At 31.4% G+C, this 22,068-nt stretch overlaps 1 protein-coding gene and 3 pseudogenes across 4 annotated transcripts; 3 read left to right on the plus strand and 1 right to left on the minus strand.

Moving 5' to 3' along the window:
* Nucleotides 1–1,385: 1,385 nt before the first annotated feature.
* On the minus strand, nt 1,386–1,457 carry GGTG_20087 (annotated as a pseudogene). The gene has a single exon. The product of its transcript is annotated as a tRNA-OTHER (tRNA).
* A 7,064-nt stretch (nt 1,458–8,521) lies between these two features.
* Nucleotides 8,522–9,037, plus strand: GGTG_04979 (hypothetical protein; the record flags this gene model as incomplete). Its single annotated transcript, XM_009222778.1, has 2 exons — nt 8,522–8,836; nt 8,876–9,037. Coding segments are annotated over 2 exons (477 nt in total), but the record flags the coding sequence as incomplete, so codon positions are not given.
* Nucleotides 9,038–13,087: 4,050 nt separating this feature from the next.
* GGTG_20088 lies at nt 13,088–13,160 on the plus strand (annotated as a pseudogene). Its single transcript has one exon. The product of its transcript is annotated as a tRNA-OTHER (tRNA).
* Nucleotides 13,161–19,593: 6,433 nt separating this feature from the next.
* GGTG_20089 lies at nt 19,594–19,665 on the plus strand (annotated as a pseudogene). The gene has a single exon. The product of its transcript is annotated as a tRNA-OTHER (tRNA).
* Nucleotides 19,666–22,068: the final 2,403 nt, after the last annotated feature.

The raw sequence follows: 22,068 nt of genomic DNA on the forward strand, positions 1-22,068 counted from the left end.
TTTTTATTTTTGGATGTACAATTTTGTTCGGCAAATTTACCCCGAATTTGGTATTTTAAATTTAAAAATAATACTATCGTTTTAAATTTGCATTTAACCGGGCTAACGTAAAGCTTATACTTTTTAAAACGCTTTAGCACCGTTTTTACCGCTTTACAATGCTTTTCCCGTATTTTCGAAAAAATAAGGATATCGTTTAAATATATAATGCAAATGCTATTAATTAATTTCCCAAATGCTATATTAATAAAGCTTTAAAACGTTACCGGTACATTGGTTAAGCCAAATAGCATTATTAAATATTCGTAATGTTTATATTTGCAACGGAAAGCAATTTTCCATTCGTTTTTTTATCGAATCCGTATTTTGTAATAAGCGTTTTTTAAATTTAGCTTAATAAAGTACTGGTTTTTAAATACCCGGTTAAATATTTTGTAAATTAACGGAAATGTTAATCGGTTTTTCCTAATAATTTTGTTAAAATCCCAATAATTAATACGTATGTATTTATACGCTGTTATATTTATAAAAAAAACCTTAATGCTACGGCTAAGTATATGCAAATAAAGGAAAACCTTTGGGTTAGGCCTAAGGAAAAAAAACCCTATGCTTGCGTTCCCGCCTTTTTGGCGGTGCGCTTCCGTAGCGGTATTAAACCGCTTTGGTTAACGCTTACTTTTTTTTACGCTCGATTGCTCGTAAAAGCTCCACCCAGAAATTAACCGTCCTTTCGCGTGCAGCCCCTTTTGCAAAAGGCCGATAAAACCGCGTCCTGCTTGCTTGTAATTAATTGGTTGGTTCGTTATTCGATTTGCCAAATTGGCCCTTTTGCCGGGGGGGCTACGAATCGGGTCCATTTCGGTTAAAAGGGTCCTTTACCGGTTTTTTTGTTTAAATTTGTCCAAAGCGCTTAAAAGGCCTTTTTACGCACTTAACCTGGTTTTTTTAGCACCCGGCCCTTTTCCTTCCCGTTACCGTTTTATTAGCTTAACTTTTTGCGTTTTGGGCTATTTGGGGCGGTAAAGTTGGGATTGGGGCTAAAGGCTGCAAAAAGGTTAGGGCTTGTAATTAATATTTAAAAAAGAAAGGGATGGTAATTAAATTCGTCGGTTTGTGCGTGCGCTCGTTGGGGTAAGGTTGGGCCTTTCCAAAGGCCTTTTCGTTACCTTTTTTTTGGTTTAGCCTTTTGCATTTTGGGCTTCCGAAATGGTGCGAAAGGGGTTGGAAAGGGTCGGGGTTGGAAGGGTCGGAATCGGATTAATTGTTAAAGCTATTAATTAATTGTGCGTGGGTAAAAATTAATTCGGGCGAGGCCCGTTAGCGGGGCGGCCCCTTTCTTTTTCCGGCCCAGCAAGGCGGGCGGCTAAGGAACAAAAAGTCCTTTGTGGTTTCGACGGGATTCGAACCCGTGGTCCTGGCGGGACCGGCCTGGTGCAAAGCCACTGCACTACGAGGCCTTAATAATTAATACAAAAGCAAAACTTCCCGTTCTTTTTTAAAACAAATAAAATCCCGGCGCCGGCGGGATTAATTAAATGCTAAATTTAACCTTTTGCTATAATTTCGTTAAAATATTCCCGAAAAGTTTTTAATTCCTTTTTAAATAAAAAATAAATGCTTTTGTAAAGCAATATCGTTTTTTTTAATTTAATTGCATAATTTTAATTTATATATTTTAATAAAAGGTTCGATTTATAAAGTTGCGCATATTTTGCAACCATCCTTTTAACCCATTCCGGAAAAGCTTTTAACTTTTTCCCGGGGTTTTTCGGAATTTCCAAACGTGCAACCGTTAGTACGGTTATTGCTTGTTTTAATTAAACCAATTTTTTAACTATTTTTAACAAAATTATTTTAACCTTTTTGGTAATTACCGGAAACCTTTACTTTATATTTTTAAACCGGATTTTAATATTTTTTTGTTAAAACCAAAGCATGCTTAACGTAATGTTGTACCCGTTCCAAAGCACAATTATGTAAAATACCATTAATTTCCGGGTTATTTTTTAATTATTCGTTATTTAAGTTTTGCATTTTTTTTCCCTTTATGTAAGCATGCGCTTTTTGGTATCGAATTACGCTAAATAGCCCCCGTTTAGCACCGGTATTTTTTTTATTTTTATTAATAAACGGTTATGCATTAAATTAACGTTGCTTTTATTATTAACCAATACTTTTAACTTTACCTGGCAACCGTTAATTTGTAAATACATTTTGGTTTTTTAACGCGTTTTAACCGCCGGGGCGCACTTTTAAGCTTCGGTGCCCGAACGGCCAAATAACGGTATCGAATTAAATAGCAATATTTTGCTTTTTTTAAAATACGCCGGCCGGATATAACCCAACTTTTTATACCCGTAATACCGTATTTCGGGCTTTTTTCCTTTTGCTTTTTAAATAATTGCCGGAATTGTTAGGGTTTTCGCATTATCCACCCGTATTTTGCATGTTGCGGCGATATGGTTTAATTGCCCGCATTTATAGCAAATAACCGGTTTTTTAATAATTGGAATACTTATATTTCCCGGCGTCCTTTTAAGCTACCCCAATATTATTTCCGTTTTAAAAGCTTTAATTTACAAATTTTCCATTATATAAAAAAGGCTTTTAAAAGTTATTCGTTTTTGGATTTTGGGGCGGAAACGGTTAAAAAGCAATGTTATTTTCGTTTATTTAAATGCCAATTTAAAAAAAATCGTTTTTTTACTAAATCCTAACCAATCCGGAACGTTTTAAACGATTTGCAATCCTTTTGCTTAATAACGGTATTTTTTGCAAGCTTTTTAATTGCTTGCTATATTTGCAAATCGGGATTTTTCGACTTTACTTAAAGCTACCGCAAAAAATTGGCTTAAATAAACGGTAAACGAATATTTGGGTAATGTATTTGCTTGTATTTCGTTTATTGCGCCCGTTATTAATGGTTAAAAATCCTAAAAGCTATTTAAACCTTTACACGGTTTTTACCGTAACGTTCCTTTTTGCTTTCGAAAATAAATTTGTAATTGCTAATATAATAAGCAATATTTTGCTATATTGCAAACTTTTTAAATATAAATGGTTTAAAAGTAATTTTATTTTACGTAAAACCTTTTCGTTATTTAAAGGTATTTTTTTTGTTTTCGTTTAAGCCTTTATGCGTATATTTTAACCTTTTATTTTAAATTTTCCAAATTAAACGGGCGCGTTTGCTTTAAACCTTTAGCGCGTTATTTATTTTTTGCAGCTTTTTTACGGAAAATTTTTCGAAATCGTTGGAAATTTGCAAAGTTTTTTTAATATTTTGTTCCGGTAACCCAACGGCCCTTTCCAAAATGCTTAACGTTGCGTCGGGCGTTATTGCGGGCAATGCAAAATTATTAATGCCTTTTTTTTAATTCGCTCGTTTCCTTCCGGTAACAACCCGGGCTTGCCTTTTTAATAAAAAAAACAAAAAAAAACACAATATATTAAAGGTTAATTTGTGCAAAAGCGGGTAATTACCAAGTTACGGGCCGGATGCGGTATTTTCCCATTTAATCCGATGCAATTTTTTTTCCAAATTGCTATTATACAATTAATTGTTCCTTTTTTAACCTTTTCCCTTTTTGTACCCTTTTAAAGGCACGCGGGATTGGTTTTATAAATCCTTCCCGTGCTTTAAACGCTTTCGTACAATTTAGGCTTCGTTTTATCTTTTAATTTCGCCGTTATATTTCGGCCGCGATATTGGTAATTCGCCGGCACGTTACCGGGAGGGTCCGTGCTTTGCTGCTTATCTTAGCGCCCTTTCCTTTCCTTTGCTTGGGCGGCCTCGCCCGTGCACTTAACACTTACGCTAAAAACATACGTTTAAATATAATTTGTTACGGGCTAAAAGCCCGTGTTGTAACTGCGGCTACGCTGGAGCTACACCGTTATACCCGGGCGGCTATACCGTAAAAACCTTAGCTACACCCGAAACGCTACATAGCGGCGCTTCCGCAGCAACCCACCAGGAAATTAAGGTTTTCCTTCGTAAAGAAACCCGGTTAAAAATGTTACGGGGTTAAGCCGAAGGTTGTACAAAGTAATTATAATAAAGTAAAAAGTTTAATTGGGTTTGAGGTTTTATATTACTGTAAGGTAAAAACGATAACTTTAGCTTAAAAAGGAATTAACTTAAATTTCTTCCTACAAGCTAACTTTAACCCATGTGTTACAATTAAGCCTTTGCTTTTAAAGTAAAGCACTTAAAACGTACTTAACAGTAGCAGGTAATTTAACAAATTAAAAGGATTTATAAATAATTTAAGTGCGGTTTAAATGTTTTTTCCAAAAGTGTAAAGGGCTTACGCCAACAGCTTACGCTTAAGTGCAGCCAAAAGGAATTTATATTATTACGAAGGGTAAAAAATAAAAAAAGGCCTTTGGCCGGATCCCCTTTCGCGAAAAAAAACCCAATTCCCCAGTAAGTTATTGCTAAAGCGCTACAATGTAGCGTTGCAAATATGGCTGGAATTTTTACGAAATTGCTGCCCGGTTGTAACGGCGTGGTTCCGGCATAACCGAAGCTATTATACGGGCTTTTAACCCGTAACATCCGCCTTTTCCTTCCCCGGCGGTAACGTTATCGTTTAATATTAAACCATTGTTTAATATTGCCGAAATAACGTTATTGCTTGGAATTGTTGCTTTGGTATCGAATTTTACGGCGCGGGCGCAATTAAACGGTTACCCGCTTATATATATCGCCGCCCAGCCCTCGTCCCGTTCCAACGTCCCGTTTTTCTTTATCGCTTTTTAACCAATCCGGTAAATTACCCGCTTTTTATTTGCGCTTTAACCTTTCCCCGTTTTGCCCCGAAATTGCCACTTTTTCCTTAACCTTTTTTAGCTTTTGTTAAAATTAACAAGTTATGTAAGGTGTTACCCTGCACTTACCCTGCACTTCCCCACGTTAATTGGCACAAGTTAAATTTGGAAGCCGAACGCGGAAATCGCTTTGGTGGCCGTAAATCGATTTTTAAAAATCCTTATACAAAATAATATTGCGGAAAATTGCGCGCGGCACCGCAACCCTTTAAAGGTAAAAACCCGCGGGATTAACGTTAGTAAGTATATAAAAAAAAGCACTAAATTGGCACCCTTTCCTTAAAATAATACCTATTTTTAACATTTAACGTGGGCTTGTTAGCATTATATTATAATGTTTAACAAGTTTAACTTTTGTAAACGTAATTTTATAAATTGCTGTAATTGTGTTGCAAAGCTTTAATTTAAACTTTGTAATTTAACAAGTTATAAACCCGGGAAAACCAGTAATTTTAAGCGATTAAAAGCTTATCGAAGCCTAATTAATTAATTAAGCACAACAACCGAAAGCGCTGTAAGCCCCCAAATTAATTAATTAACCATAGCAATCGAAAGCGCTATAAATTACCAATTAAGCTTAATTGCTAATAGCTTTTTAAGCTTGTTAATAAGCGTTATAAAGCGCTATAAAGCGTTAAAACCACAAATTGCAGCGCTAAGCAAGCGCTTTATAAATACGCTATGCAACTTTATTAAAAAGCATTACGAAAGCTAAAATTAAAATTGTACAACCTTATTGGGGTAGCATTTTAAGGGCTATTTGTACGCTGAGCGAGCGCTTTATAAGTACGCTATTTGGAATTTTATAAATACTTCGTTAAGTGATAAAAATGTTTAGTTCCTTTGTGGAAAAGCTTATAAACAAGCAAGTTGCAAGTAAAAGGAAGGGTTTGCATTACTTTATAATAACAATTCCTTTGTAAAAACCCGCGTTGCAAGCAAAAAAAAGGGTTGCATTACTTTATAATGTTTAATTCCGTTGTAAAAGCCCGCAAACCGTTATTTTATAATTTAAAAGGAAAGGTTTGCATTGTTAAAACTTATTTGTTATTTAATGGATATTAACTACAAAATACCTTAATTTAAACCGGGTATTATTGCGCAAATTGTTATATAACTTAATTGTTAGTAAAAGTTTGGTACTTTTGTTAAACGGCTTGGAAATCTCCAAAAGTAATAAACAAAAATCTTTAAAATTTGGGGAGAAGTTTTATATTGTGCATAAGGAAAAAGGAATTTATTTGCCAAAATAAGGCACAGGATTGCCCTTTATATGCACAAGGACGATTACTTAACAAAATGGTTCCTTGCTTTGCTTAAAGCAAATAATATTGGCACGTGCGGGATTTAAAAGATCCCGGAGCCTTTTGTAACAACTTCCTTTTTCCGGATTGCACGCGTACAAAAATACTGTTCCAATACCAGCACTTTTTTTTTATGCGCAAACGCCGGATAAACCTTTCCGAACATAAAAGGTTTAATCTGGAAATTGCCGGAATTTCCAAAGGCCCCAACATATGGGTTTTGTAATAAAGGAAAAAACGCCGGATTTGGTAATCCGGACTTTTACTTAATAAAAGGATAGTTTATGCAAGTTATAAATGGATGCGGGAAAAAAAAGATCGGGATATGCGCTTTGGAAAGGCATTCCTATACTTTTGGGAATACCGGGTTATTAACGCGAAAAATAATATAAAAAAAGTGGTGCAAGCTTAAATTTTAGCGCAATAAAAAGCTATTTAATAAATTGCTTTAATAAAAAACAATATTAGCGAATGCTTTTGTAATTTTTGGGGGTAAGGTTTGCGCTTATAAAAGGCACTTTTTCCATTTCGCTTGCAGCCCAGCCAATTTGCACCGGTAAACCTCCTTTTCGGTGCTTTGTTACTTTGCACTTTGTTGTTTTTAACATTTTAATTAAATATTTGTTACTTTTTAAATCGTTTTTGCAGCCAAAATGGCAAATAACAAAAAAAGGCCTTGGTATAACCGAGCTTGCAAAAGTTGCCGCTTTAAAAAAAAAATTTAAATTCGGCTTACAACCTTTTAAAATTTAAACGGCGCTTTTTTTGCTTTTGCTCCGGTGCTTTATTTTAAAGCATTCGTTCCGAACGAAACCTTTACGTTCGATCCAATTGCCGGTCTTTCCGAAATTATCGATTTTCCAATTGCTAATCCCGAAATCCCAGTTATTAAGCCTTTTATACCGATTAACGCGGCTAATGCTTTTGTGGGATTTGTATCGGGTCCTTTTGCGGATCGTTTTAAAAAGGAAAATTGTTAAAAAGCAAAGCATCGAATTCGAAATTCTTTTATTTCGATAAAACCGAAAATGGCCGATAACGATTTTGCTTTTACCTTTTCGGGGGGTTTTGCGCTTGCTGGAAATGCTTTCGAAAAGGCGGAAAAAGCGTATAACGTGGGCGGCAGGTTTTTTTCGAATGCTATGCAATTTATTTGCGTTAAATTTGCGGAAAGTGCTATTACGGGAGCGGCATTAACGCGTTAAATAAATTATGCCGATTTAATAAATGCATAAAGCAATTTTATCGTTTAATTGGATAAAAATTTTGCTGCGCAAAAAGCTGGTCGTAAAAAGGAAAAAAAGCTTGCAAAACCTTTAACTTTCCAAATTAAAAACGGATTTTCCATTAAGCAATACAAACAAGCTATAATTTAGCTTATGCTTTTTAAGCAATTAAAAGCTGCTTCGATGCAATTACAAAATTTATCGGTTGTAATTATGGATGTTAATATCGAATAATACGAACAAGTTATAACTTAATTTGTGCTTTATAAACAATTAAAAATTGTTTCGACGCAATTATAAAATCCATTGGTTGTAATTATAAATATCGATTTATCCATTTAACAATTTAAAAATTATTTTAATTTGTTAATTCTTAAAAAAAAAGGGAAAAAAAACAAAATTGTTTTTACAATTTTTATTCGTTTTACTATTGGTAGTAAAAGTTTAAACCCGTTTTTTGCAAGCTTTAATAAGCGCGGTAAAAAAGGGGATTTCCGATCGGTTCCATATTTAAAATGCTTTAAATTAACTTTGGCTGGCAAAATGCCGGAATTGGATAAAAGCGGTAGCTATTAAAATTAAATCCCAAATAAAAAAAGGTATTGGTTATGCGTTTTAAGCCATACATGCAAATTTATATAAACTTTCCAATTTTCGAAAGTTTATTTGTAAGTTCGAATTAATAATTATTTTTAATCCCTTTTTAGCTATACGTTCGGCTTTTAAATTTTTTGCCGTATAGCGTTAAAACGAAAAGGTTTGCAAAAAAACTATAAGTTTATTTTTAAATTAAATAATCAAAATGCTTTTTTTAACAAAGGTTATTTAATTGTAAAAATTTAATAAATAGCAAACCATTTGCAAAATAATGCTAATTTTTGCCAACGAAAATACGGGCAAAAATAATATATTTGCTAAAGCAAATAGTAATTTTTTTACGATAACGCGAACAAAGCGTAATGCTGCGGGCTAATTGGTAATTTAAAAATGTAAAATGCTGCGGTTTTAATAAAAATGCTTAATAACAAAAAAAATAAAAAGTAAAAGGAGATTATGGTATCGTTTTTTGGGCTATTTTATTTGCTATTCCCATTAATTATAAAAAGCACGGTTCCATGCTTTTTTGCGCTATATTTTCGGGGTTTATAACTTACATAAAAAAAATCGATTAAAGCAACTTTTAGCTTTTTTTTATTTTTAATTTCGGTTTACCCATTTTTTAACTTTAATTATCGTTACGTTAAAGTTAACGAAATTTTTAAAAGCTTTATTTGGCTAATTTTTGGTTATAATATCCGCAAAATTGTTTGCTTTTGCAATCCACCGAATTTTATCGATTTTTCGTTTTTTATAAAATTTACAAAAAGCCATAATATTTATTATAAAGCGTTTTTCCGTTATTATTTTAAATTAAATAAAGCATTAGTAAAGCAACAAATTATTAATGCAAATTACCAATTTGCAAAAGGGCAGGTTTAGCTTTTCGCCGATTGCAAAAGGCGTAATTTTTAGGACGTAACCTGCATTAAACCCGTTAACCATGCCGTAAATTTCGCTGGCAAAAACGCTGCGTATTATTCTTTTGCATTTTATAAAGCTTTAATGCAATATATTTCCCGTAATTTAAAAGCTATTTTTTTGCTTTATGCTTTATTTAACGCTAAAAATAACTAAAAAACCGATTTGTAAATTTAAGTTTTTGTTATTTGCAAAAAACCCGTTTACAAATACGTATAATTTGGCTTATATTAAATCGATTTGCATATAATTTAAGCTTTTGTTCGCGTTATTAATTTGTTATTAAATGCGTTTGTTAAGCTTGGTAACGTTTGTATTAAAAGGGTTTTGGGCTTGCGCGGTTACAAAATAATTAAATACGGTTTCCGGCAAATATATGGAATTAATATATGCTTTTTGTACGCGCTAAACCACGTATTGTTGCTAAATGTTATCGTATTTGCAAAGTACAAGTTCAAACCAATTTGCTTGTCCTTTTTACTGCATGCAAATAATCGTTTTGCCAATTGTTATTTTGCAACGGTTAAAATGGCTTTTATTTTCCGGGCCAAAAATAAACCGTAGCTTAATTTTAAAGCTTGCTTTTAAAAAAGCAATTTCTTTTTTTCCATATAAACTTTGCTGCCCAAATTTAACGTATCGTTAATTTATATATTAACGATTTTAAAGCTTTTACCAATTTTTAAAAAAAGCAAATAAAAATCGTAATTGGAAATGGAATAATCCAACCGTTTTTTGTAATGCTTTTAATATGTAACGAACCAATGCAATCCCGTTTCGGCCAATCCGTAAAACGGTTTAATTAAACAAAGCAAAATTTTAAATAAATAATGTTATTGCAATTTTTTGGGTAAATGTAAATAAACGGTCATTTGCAGCTCGGTTTTGGCTTAAATATATGCTTAATTAATATTCCGAATTATTAATTAATTGTTTGTAATTATAAAAGTTAATGCAAGCGCAAAGATTAAGCGTTAATTGCATTGCATAATTGTTAGGAATTGGGTAAGCGACGTTGCCTTTTCCCAATTGTTGTACCTTTTTTTGCATTCCAAATTTTAACTTTTCGTAAAGTGCCGAATTTGTTTTTTCAACCTTTTTAACCATTTGTAAACCAAAAACCTTTGCTAATTTATCGATTTGCTGTTTTTTTATCGGTTTTATTATTTTATTGGCCAATAAATTCCCAATTTTTTTTTGGTTTAATTGCTTAAATGGTTTGCCGGGGTTGTAATTTTGCCAATTTAGCGGTAATAAAGCGCTAAACGCATGGATTTTATTTTTTTTGCGCTTACAAAATTTAATAAAGTGATTTTCCGCGCGGCATTGCGTTTAAAGCGTTTATTGTATTTGGAATTCGGTATATTCGTTAATGTAATAACCGGAAATGTTAAAGGTTAAAATGCTTTGCGCGTTTTTTTTCGTTGGCGCGAAAGCGGCGGCGGGAAATTTTCGATTTCGAAATTGTTTTTGTTATTATTTATTAAATTATGGTTTTGGTATTCGGTAATTTTGCAAAATTGTTTTCGAAATTGCAATTTAAGCAAAATTGGGTATGCAAATAATTCCGGTTATTTTTTTAAATTTGTTATTTATTGCTTTTCCAATTTGTGGTAAAATTTGCAAATAATGCTGCAAAACGTTATTAAACCGTTTAACATATCGATAATAACTTTATTATTTATTATTAATAAAAATTTAAAAAGTTTTTGCTATTCCCTTTTTTTTGGTACATAAAAACCTTATTTTTTAAAGCAAAAAAGCTAAGCAACGTTTTTTCGATATTCAAACCGTTGCGCGTATTTAAAGCGTTATTAACTTTTCGTTTAGCAAAAAGCTTGCGCAATTTTGCCATAGCTTTAGTAATTGCTACCGTTTGTTAAATTTGCGTTTTTGTAAGTGCCGAATTGTTAATTAATCGGGGTATGGCACCAAAAACAAATAACGTAAAACCCAATTTATTGGGTTTAACGGTATCGTTTAACGCTTTAATTGCTTTTTAAAGCGTTAAATTTGGGTGGATATTAAAGCATTCCTTTTTAATTATTTTGTAAGCACAACGGAAAAGTCCGTAATACCTTTTAACTTTGCTTATTAATTAATAAGCTTTTATAAAAACTTGGTAGCAAATAATCCCAAAAAGCTTTGCTTTTGCTTGAAATTTATTTGTAGCAAAATTGGTTTTTGCATCGTAAAATATTACGTTAAACGGGTTAAAATAATTGTTAAACCAATAACGCTTAAAAGCTTTCCAAATTTTTTTAGCTAATTTTTTTTAAAAAAGGTTGCGGCGTTAAATGCAATATTTGCATTAATTACATAAAGCATTTATTTGCTATTTAAATGCATAACGTTAACGGTTATTTCGTAATTAAAATTAACGTTATTTTTAAGCGTCAATTTAAAGCGTCGCAAAGCGAAACTTGTAATTTAGCAATGGTAACATATTTAATTAATTATTTGCAAAGCGTTGCAATTTGCTTAATAGCTTGCTTAATTAAGCACATGCTAAAAGCGCTTAACAAAAAAATAACCAAATTATTTATGCAAACGTTTTAGCTTTGCTTTTATTAAAAAAAGCATTTTTGCGCTTTATAAATTAGTTAAATACGAAGCGGCTGCCGTTGTAACGCTAACTTTATCGATAAAAAACTATAGGTAACTTAATTATTTAGTAATTGGTACGCGCTTGCTTTGCTTGGTTACAAATTTGTTGCGCGTATTGTCGAAATAAACCCTTAATTTGTCCATATCCTTTAAGCATATAAAAAAAAGGGTAGGCGTTAAAATTACATAAAAAATAATTAATTTAACGGAAATTTATAAAGTAATTTCGCCAAACAAAGCTATATAAAGCGTTTTTTAAGCCAAAGCGAATTTAATGCTTGGCATTGCCAATAACCATTTAAAAATTTGGCAAATAGCGTTGCAATGTTCGGAATTGCGTAAAACCGGCGGTTAAAACTTTTGCGGCTTTTGTATCGGGCATAATACCGCACCATTTGTTTTTGCTAAAAGCACGTATTGCTTTAATATTTGCTTTTTATTGCTTTTATTTAATTGGCATTAAAAGTAAACGTAAATGCGGTAGCGAAAAGCTTTGTTAGCGAAATATTTTGCGGTAACAACGGTAAAAAATTGTAATAAAACCGTTTTTTTTTATTATTATTTAATTAATCGCTAAATTTTAATATTGGTTAAATTTGTAAATCGTTTGCGGGTATTTCGTTGTTTTTATTATTGCTTTTTTTTATATTTAAAAAGGAATTAAAAAAAACTTTTTTTTAATCGCCGTTGCTTTAGCGATTTTGTTTCCAGCCCTTTTTTAATTTGCGCTATTTTTTTTTAGCAATGCCGGGTAAAGCGGCAGCTAGGTTTGTTGCAAATCCAGCACTTATTTGTATTGCGGTTTTAAAAATTGTAAAAGCGTAATTTCCCAGCATTTTTTTTATTCCATCGATCGTTTCAAACGTTTTTTTTCGAATTTGCGTTTAACAAAGTAACTGCTATATATAAATACGTTTTCCTTTATTTAAAAAGTGCTATGCAATTGGAAAGCCAAGCTTTTAAACGTTTTTTTTTTGGACGTAAAAAAGCCATTTTAAGCTCGGGCATTTTTTGGATTGCACGGAAAATGCTCGTAACCAATTAATGGTTTTGTTAGTAAACAAAGCCAAAAGCTCGTTAACAAATTTAAAATTTGTTTAAAAGGATTTGGAGCATTTCCATTTTGCTTTTGCTTGCGTTTTTGCTTTTTTAAACAAACGGTTTGGAACGTAATCGAATTTTAATCCGTATAATATTATTGCTTGTTAATTTTTGTATTAAAATGCTTTTGCAATTTAAAATAAAAAAATTTAAAAAAATAACTTTTACCAATAACTTGGATAAAATAAGCTTTGGTTTGGCTTGTAAAGGTTAAAAAAAAAAGCGCGTGTAATTGTAAAAAGGAAATGCTAAACGCTTTACAAATATTTGCAAAAATTAAAACTTTATCGTTTAAAATGTTATATTGCTTTGTTAAATATTTATGCGCTTTGTTTTATATATTGCAAAAGGCTTTTAGCAAATTCGAATTAAACGGTGCATTAAGCGTTTTTAATAATGGAAGCATGCGGTACCGGTTTATTATTTGGGGTACCGGTTGGTATTGCAAAAAAATAAAGGTTAAAAAAATTGCTTGGGGAATTAATATTTAACTTTTTGGTCCTCGTGGCGCAGTGGTTCAGCGCTGGGAGGTCCTCTTTGGAAGACGCAGGTTCGACTCCTGCCGGGAACACCGGGTTTTTTGTTTCGCACGTGCAAAAAAAGCGATTTATTAAGCCCTAAACCGTTCCAACGTTTTTCCGAACAATTGGTCCCCACAACAAAAAAGCCCACAGCAATAAAAGATTTTATCCTTATCGACGAGCCCTATGGCACTTACGTGCGACCTCTTTTCGATTCCAGCGAAGCCATTTGCAACCCGTTAGCGGGGTTTTTTACCCCCGAGCCCTGTAACGCACGTGCCGAAGGTTTAAGCAAAAGGCCCTTTTAGGGCACGTGCAGCTTGTAAACGCATAAATTATAAGGCAAGCAAAAAAATAAGGATTTCGGGCCAAAATAGATCCGACCGGCTATCGAAATAGTAGCGCCGGGGTTGCGGCGAGGGATAAAAGTACCGATAGCGACGAAAGCAATTCCGATAACAAAATCGGCCGATAAAATGATGGCACCAATTAAAAAAAAGGAAAGGACCGTTTTCGAAGGGGCGCGCTTGGCCCGGAAAATAAAAGGAATACGCTTTGGCTGGAAAAGGTAAAACTTAATAATTAACGAATAAGCTTTATGGTAAAATAAGATATTGCTAATTCGGTCGTTTAAATTTTGCAAATAAAACCCGGATCGTAATGTGTTATTTGGGATCGTAGCGCGTGGGTTATAGCGCGTTTCCTATGCACGCTTGTATTCGTACCTTTTTAATTACTAATGTAACTTTATGTGCAGGATTTTTATTTACAAAAAAGACGCGCAATTGCAAAGCCTTCGAAGGGAAGGGGTTTTTATCCAGCTTTATACCAAATAGCTATCGGCTGGAGGTACGGTTTTTTCCTTTATGTAGTTAACCCGATCCGTAGTGCTCCCCATGTGCTATACAGCTCGAACGGGGTAAATAAATTTATATATATATTTAACTTTTTGCTAAATTTTAAACAACGAAATATTTTTGGAAATTCCGGGAATTGTAATTTAACGTAGCTAAAAGCCGGTTTTTTTAATCCGGTAAATTATAAAAATGGATTCCGTTTAATCGGTAAATCCTTTTTTTAATAAAAACCCACGGTTAATTCGTTAGCATTTAATTTTTGGTTTAACGCTTAAAAAAATTAAGGAAATGGTTATTTAAAAATAACTGTTTTTGCTTAAGCATTAGGGAATAAAACCGGTGCTAAATTTAAATTTTGGTTTCGTACTTATCGCGTTTAAACTTTCGTACTCGTCCGCTTTAAAGGTTTTTGGTTAACCGCTTTTTGCTGGTTAATTCGTTGCAAACTTTAATTTATACCGAAATTTTTGCAAATGGGAATGCAATTTCCGGTGCTTTGCTTTTGGTTTAGCAATTTAACGTTAAAGGTTTTGCTATTCCCCCGAATGCTAAATTTTGGGCGTTATTTATATCGGTTATTAACAAATCCAATCTTTTCGAGCCCTTTAAATTTGCTTTACCGAAAACGGTAATTTTTCGATTTGTTAAAAACTTAACGAATGCTTTTAAAGCCTTTTTGTTAAAATGTTCCAAGCGTATTAAGCTTAAACCGTCGAAATCTTTAAAAATGCAAAAAAAATTACCGCTGTATTAACGGTATTTAAGCATAAATTTAACGATTTAAGCTTGGATTCGATCGTTGGAAAAGGGTTGGAATAATTTTCCCAAAGTATAATTTTTTATTGCAGGATTTTTTTATTACAAAAGTTTGTAAAAGCTTGGGGAAAGCTTAAGCATTTTAATAACTTTGCAATTTTTTCCGTTAAATAATTTTTTTCCTAATCGAAATTACTTTTAAAAAACTGCTTTTTGCATTGTAAACATTTTGTTGGTAATGCTTATTTAATTATTAAAACTTTATCGGGAAAATTCGTAATCGTTTTTTTAATAAGTAAACGAGCAAATTCGTTTCGGGTAATTTTTTAATTCGAAAGCTTACGAAAGCTTAAAAATTGGAAATCCAATTCATTTTGGGGATTATACAACGTTTTTTCCTAAATTCGTAAATTTTTTAATTGGTTTTAATTTAATTGCTAAATAGCGCGGGCTAAAAGAAAAAGGAATTTACTTGCTTAGCAAATACGCTATCGAATGGGGAAATAATGTTCCTTTGCTTTTAAATTTATTATTAATTTTTTTTCGATTTTAAAAATTTTAGCGGGTAAATATTTAGCGCTATATCCCTTACTTAACCGTTTTATATTGCTTTTCGAACAATATTAATTAATATTAATAAAAGTTTGGTACTTTTGTTAAACGGCTCGGAAATTTTTAAAAATAATAAACAAAAATTTTTAAAATTTAAGGAAAAGTTTTATATTGTGCATAAAGAAAAAGGAATTTATTTGCTAAAAAAAGGGCATAGGATTGCCCTTTACATGCATAAGGACGATTACCCAACAAGGTAATTCCCTGCTTTGCTTAAAGCAAATAATGTTAGCCCGTGCGGGATCCAAAAAATCCCGGAACCTTTTGTAACAGCTTCCCTTTTCCGGATCGCACGCGCACAGAAATACTATTCCAACATTAATAAAAAATACATTTTGGTTAAAGCAATTTGTAACGTATTTAAAAAGCTTATTAAATAACCATTGCAAAAGCGGGATAGCGTTTAAATGCTTACCGGCCAAATTAATATTAATGCTTAATATTTATAAAAACGCTAAATAACTGCATTACGGGGTTATTACTAACGCACGAAAAGGTTAGTATTGGGGGTAAAATTAAAAGTTGGTTACCCAAAGTTAATTTGCAAAAATTATTAAATTCCAATATAAAGCTTCGTTACTTTTATATAAACCTTTATAAATTAGCAAAATTATAAATATAAATAAAAAAATGGATAATAATCCTAACGATTCGAAGGATACGTTAAAAGGAAACGCAAATATGCAAAATGCGCTGGAACAATTAATAACAACGTTAAAGCACCAAAAGGATTTAATATTACAATTATTTAATAAAATAGCAACGCTAAAGCAAAGTGATTAAAAGGAATAAATAAAAGCTTTAAGGGTTATACCTATTCCAGCTAATGGTTAAGCAATTAAAGCACTTATTGTTACAAAACCTTTAATTAATTTGCAAAGCCCAATTATACTAATAAATTACAATAATATTTTTTTTAAACCAACTTTAATAATACCACGTTTACTAACCTTAACCAATTGGAACAATATTTTATTTTATACAAATTTAATAATAAAAAATTATTTCGTAAGGTGCGGTTTTTTTTTAAAAACGTTTAAGCTTAAAGGGTTTAGCAATTACGCAAAGTAAAAATACACGCTAAATTTTTAATTTATTGCAATAAAGGTTAAAGGTTTTATAAATAACCACAAACTAACAAATTAAAATTTAAAAAGAAATTAAGCAAATTTATTGCTTTTTTAAAGGATAGCTGCAATAAAAAGGGTTTACATATTATAATTTAAAAAATAAAGTTTGGCTTAGCTTTTATAGCTTTAAAAAAAAGCTATTTTTTGCACTTAAAATTAAAAGGGATGCTTTTTACAAGGAATTCCATTTACTAAATTACGCTAAATTTAAAAGCAATATTAACGAATTTAATTTTTACTTTAACGCTTTGCTAATTAAGCTTCGTAATAATTACGTGTTTTTTAAAATTATTAATATTAAAAATTAATATTTAAAGGCCATAAAAAGCTTTTTTTTTTATTGGACTAAACGATTTCGAAGCATTATTTGTAGCGCTATTGCTTTAAAGCAGCCAATTAAAAGCTTTAACTTAAAATATTTAATGGCTAATTTAATAGCTAAAACTTATAACCCAATATTTACAGCATACAAATAAGTTGCACATTATAAAGCTAAAATTAAAAAAAGCAAAAATATTAAAAAAATTAATGCTAAAAGCAAAAGCAAAAAGGAAAAAAAAGGCGCTAACGGAAAGGATTAAAAGCGTAAAAAAAAGCAAAAAGGTTTTAAAGCTTTCTTTAAATTTAATAAATCCGGTAAAAAAATAAAAACAATAATAAATCCATTAATAAAAACGGGATAAAATTTATATTTTTAAATTACAACCTTTTTTTAAAAGCTGCATTAAAAGGTAACACTATTAACGGTATTATAAATACGAATTATTTAAATAACTTTAGTAAAAATTCCGTTACTAACAAATTTAATACTAAAAAATGAAATCTTTAAAATTTACTGGCAAAAAAATGCGCAAATTATAAACATGTTAAAAAAAAAGCTAAAACGTTAAAACCTTTTGTACTATACGATATAAGTAGCATTAATTACATTTTTAACTTTAAAAAGTACTTTATTACATTTACAAAACGCAATAATATAATAATAAAAATAAATGGCGGTTTTGTAATTCCTAAAAGCGTTGGTATTGTTAAGCTTATAGTAAAACGGTTAAATAACGTTAATAATTTCGAATAAATAACGTTAAAAAATGTTATTTATTCCCGAATTCGATATTAATATTATTAACGGGTTTTAACATTACTTTTTAAGCGGCGTTTTTATTAAACAAAGCTTATATAATTTGAATTGCAAATATTGGGGCGTTTTGGATCCCATTAAAAATGGGGTTTTCCTTAACGTAAAAAGGCATAAATTGCTTAATATTTAACATTTTTATTATAATTACAATATTAATTAAACCGTAGCTAAAGTAACCCCAAAGCTAACGGTTAACTTACTTAATATCCTTTTTAAAAACCAAAAAAAACATTAACGCTACGATTCCGATTTAAAAAAAAATAAGGATTTGGATAGCAAAAAGCCTTGTAAAAAGGGTAAAAAGCTTAAATTTAATGCAAAAAACCTTAAAAACTCCCGTGTAATTAAACCCCGTAAGCTTAACAAGCCATTAAATAAATTTATTAAAAACCTTATTCCAAAAAACATTACTTTATTAAAAAAGGGGGCTTCCCAAGCAAAAAATCCGTTGCTAGAACCTTTTTTTGTAAGTAAAGTACAAGCGGCCCCTTTTATTAATATAGCTTTTAAAGGCTTTTAAAAGTTAATTAACGGTTAAGTAAGTTTAAAAAAGGATATATTAAAAAGGTATGGTAAAAATTTGGCTTTAAAATCATTGCTTTGGCACCGCAAATTAAAGCACATTGGTTTAGCTTTGCTAAAAAAAATTTGTTAAAATTATTACCGGTTTTTTTAATTTCGATGGAATTAAAAGGTTGCAATGCGTAATATGCGCTAAAATTATACCGGTATGGAAAACCAAAAAAAAGCCCGTTACCTTTACCGGATAACGTTTTAAATTAAATAAAAAAGGATATAACTACTTTATCCCTTATTTTATACAATAAAAAACCGGTAATTTTTATATTTGTAAACCGTAAATTAAAATATAAATAAACTTTTTGTTACAGTTAGGCCTCTGCTCCTAAGGTAAGGCACCAGAGGAGTATCGAACAGTAGCACGTAATTTAACAAATTAAGGGGATTTACAAAGTAACCTGGGTGCGGTTTGAATGCTTGCTCTAAAGGTTGCTTGGAAGCTAACTAAAGTTTGATTAATGCCGAAGCCCCAATTAAAAATTACTTAGGACAGTAAAAAACCTTTCCTTTTTATAGCCCGTCCTTTATGTTATTTCTATCCTTCTTAAGGTGGTAATTTGTAATTTTGTTAACAGGTTACAAATTACTTAAGTAATTTGTAACCTTATTAACAAATTACGGGCGGTTTATTTAAGCTTTTTTGTAATAAGGGGTAAGCGCTTGCTTATCCTTCGCCTTTTTGGCTTTCCGTCCCGGCCGGGTAATTATTAATCGTAACATTAAATTCCTTTTCCACCGGCCAAGCCCTTTTAGCTTATTTATGTCCGTTTTTCCCATTGCCAATCGTAAGTACTATTTTTCCTTATTATTTAACCGTTCCCTTTTTTTAACAATGTTAGGTTAAATATAAAAACGCTTTGCGCGTTTAACCTTTTAATGCAAAAACCTTTTTGCTTTGGTTTTTGCATTGGCTATCGATATAAATTTTTATTTTTTTTATCGGAACGTTTTTAAAAAAAAATATTTATTTTGTTTTTCCGCAAAATTCTTTTCGTTGCGTAAAATGTTTTATTTGCAACCGTTTTAATTGCAACATTTTAAGTTTTTTATTTAAATAATTGCGTTTTATCGGTTTTTAATACCAAAAAATTAAAGCCAAAATGCGAGTTGTTAAAGCAAAACGTTATGCTTTAAATAACCGTTTCGAACGTTTTCGCAAATAAAAAAACTTTTGGTTTAAAAAGCAATTGCGAGCGTTGTTTCGGGGTATTAAAACCGTGGAAAAGTTGGAGCAAATGGAACGGGCGGAGCGAAAAAAGGCTGCTTTGGTAGCGGCCAATCCTTTTTTTCCCTTTTACCCCGATTTCTTTCCTTTATTTCCTGGCTGGGCAACGTTAAAGGTTAATCCTAACTTTAATTTGCTAGCCCTTTTTTAGCTTAATAAGTTGTAATTTTTTTAACAATTCCATTTGGTTGTGTGGCGCAATGGTAGCGCGTTTGCTTTTGTAGCGGGAAGTTTTAGGTTTAACTCCCGGTGCAATTTTAAATCGTCCTCGCTTAACCTTTGGTTAACGAAAGGGATTCTTTCTCTTTTTTTTTTGCTAATTTTAAAAGCCCAAAGTTTGGTATCGATTTTAAGTTGTTTGCGCTTTTTTAATCCGGTAAATTGTAACTTTTTTAACAATTTTTATAAGTTATATAGCGCAATGGTAGCGCATTTGTTTTTGTAACGGGAAGTTTTGGGTTTAATTTCCGGTGCGACCTTGTAAAATCGATATGTTTCGACCTTTAATTAGGGCTATCGATTTCATTTTTTGCTTAAGCTTGCTAGCTTATCCTTTGGATATGTTGTAAAATCCTTTTTTTTTACCCACCAAATTTTTTCGAATTTGGGGCGTTTTACAAGCTTTAAAGCTATTGCTAACTTTTTTTTAAATAATATTCCTGCAAAGCCTTTTGGCAATTCCTAAAGTTTATTGTATTTTTTTACGTATTGTGCTTATCCTTTTAACTTTCCCATTTAACGAAATATTGCTTTTTGCAATAACGCGTTCGCTTGTTAAAAATGGCCTTAACCTTTTACTTTTGGTTGGGATCGATTTCCATTAATTTAATGCTTTTAAAGCCCAAAAGCGCTGGTTTTAGCAAAAAAACGTAAAAAACCGGGTGGATGCGCATAATTGGTAATAGCTAAAGTTCGTAATTAATTGGAAAAATAATACGAATAACCCGAAAAGGTCCCCATTTCTTTTTGTTTAATTTATCGTTTGGCCTTTTTGTTTTAATATTAACGCGCAAAAGGTAAGCGTTATCCCCTTTTTTAAAGGTTAATTTTTCGATCTTTTTTTTATTGGCTTGCTTTATTATCCGATAGCGCAAAGCTTTTAATTTATTTTGGAGGTTTTGGTGCAATTTAATAAGCTTTGTTATTTGAATTTCCGCTATTGGGGCTTTAAGTTCGGCTTTGGGCTTGTTGTACGCCGTAAAGGTATACCCGTAATTGGCGTGGAACGGCGTTTTTTTTATGCTTTTATGCATAAAGCTATTGTAAGCAAATTAAACAATTGGTAACAATTAAACCCAATTATTTTGTTTGTAAATAATATAATAACGCAAATATTGCTTTATCGTTTTATTGGTTCGTTCCGTTTGTTCGTTCGTTTAAAAGTAATACGCTATTAATAAAGCGTATTTTGTTCCGAAAAGTGCCGTAAGCGTTTTCCAAAATTTGCTTGTAAATAATTTGTTTCGGTTCGTAATTAATTTTTGCGGCATTTTATAATTTGTTATTACGTGCTAAAAAAAAGCGTAAGCTAAAATTAACGCATTGCTGCTTTTTTTGTAAAGTAAGTACAAAGCATATTTCGTAAGCTTATTTATTATTATTAATATGCTATTATATTGTATTTCCGTTAAAAGCTTTTTAAATTTGGAAAATTTAACGATAAAATTTATGGTAATTTTTTGCTATGCCTTTTTTGGCGTTGGCAATGGTTAAAATAGCTTATAAAAAAAAATGCTTGCTAAGCTTGTTTTTAACGCATATTTGGCAATTTTTTATTGCTTTTAGCATTGCTGCCCGAATTTTGGTAAACCCGTAATGCTGCCGGAGCTTTTTTTATGTTTTGGTAGCTTTTAAATGGCTATAAGCCGGTAGCCCGTGGATTTTCAAAATCCTTTTTGGGGTTTAATTTTGCTTTTTGGTTGTTAAAGCTATTGCTTGCTAAATTAAAACCAATGCTTTTTTTGGCTTTTGGGCCAAAAGCGTTTTGGTTTTTTTTGGAATAACAACTTTATGGTTGCTTTTTTTGCTTAAAGCGTTTGCTTTCCCGTTTTTTAATCCTTTTTTGTATAGGATTTAGAAATTATAATTTTGGAAATACTGGTTCCAACGGATTTAACGCTTGTTAAAATTTTGGTTTGTAATAAAATGTGCTAAATTTTTATGGTTAGTATATACCGTTACTTGATGGTTTGCCCCATATAAATATACCTTTTACTTTTTTAAAGCTTTAATAATAGCAAAAAGCTTTTTATTATGGATTTGGTAATTTAATTTAGGTTTTTTGAATTTTTGCGAAAAAAAAAGCGCAAAAATGCAGCTTTTTTTTTATTTCGTTAATTTAATTATTTTTCGATCGCGTAATTTAACGCGTTAGTTTTAATTTTAAATGGTTTGTTGGAGTTTGGGATAACTAATATTGGTTCCCGTAAAATAACGTTTTTAAATTATTTAAAAACAATTTGTTTTCGAGCTTTTTAATGGAATTGGGTATCGTTTTTGGTAAAGTTTGTAAATGGCGTGGCGCTGCTATTAAACCTTTGCATAAACCGTTAATAAAAGTTAAAAAACCCCAAAAACGCCCGTATTTTTCGTACGTTGGTAAGCGCTAGCTAATCGGCTATTTTTTGTACTTTGGCTAGGTTTATTTTAACTTTCCTTAGC

Source organism: Gaeumannomyces tritici, assembly GCF_000145635.1.
Source record: "Gaeumannomyces tritici R3-111a-1 unplaced genomic scaffold supercont2.2, whole genome shotgun sequence".
Lineage (NCBI taxonomy): Eukaryota > Fungi > Ascomycota > Sordariomycetes > Magnaporthales > Magnaporthaceae > Gaeumannomyces > Gaeumannomyces tritici.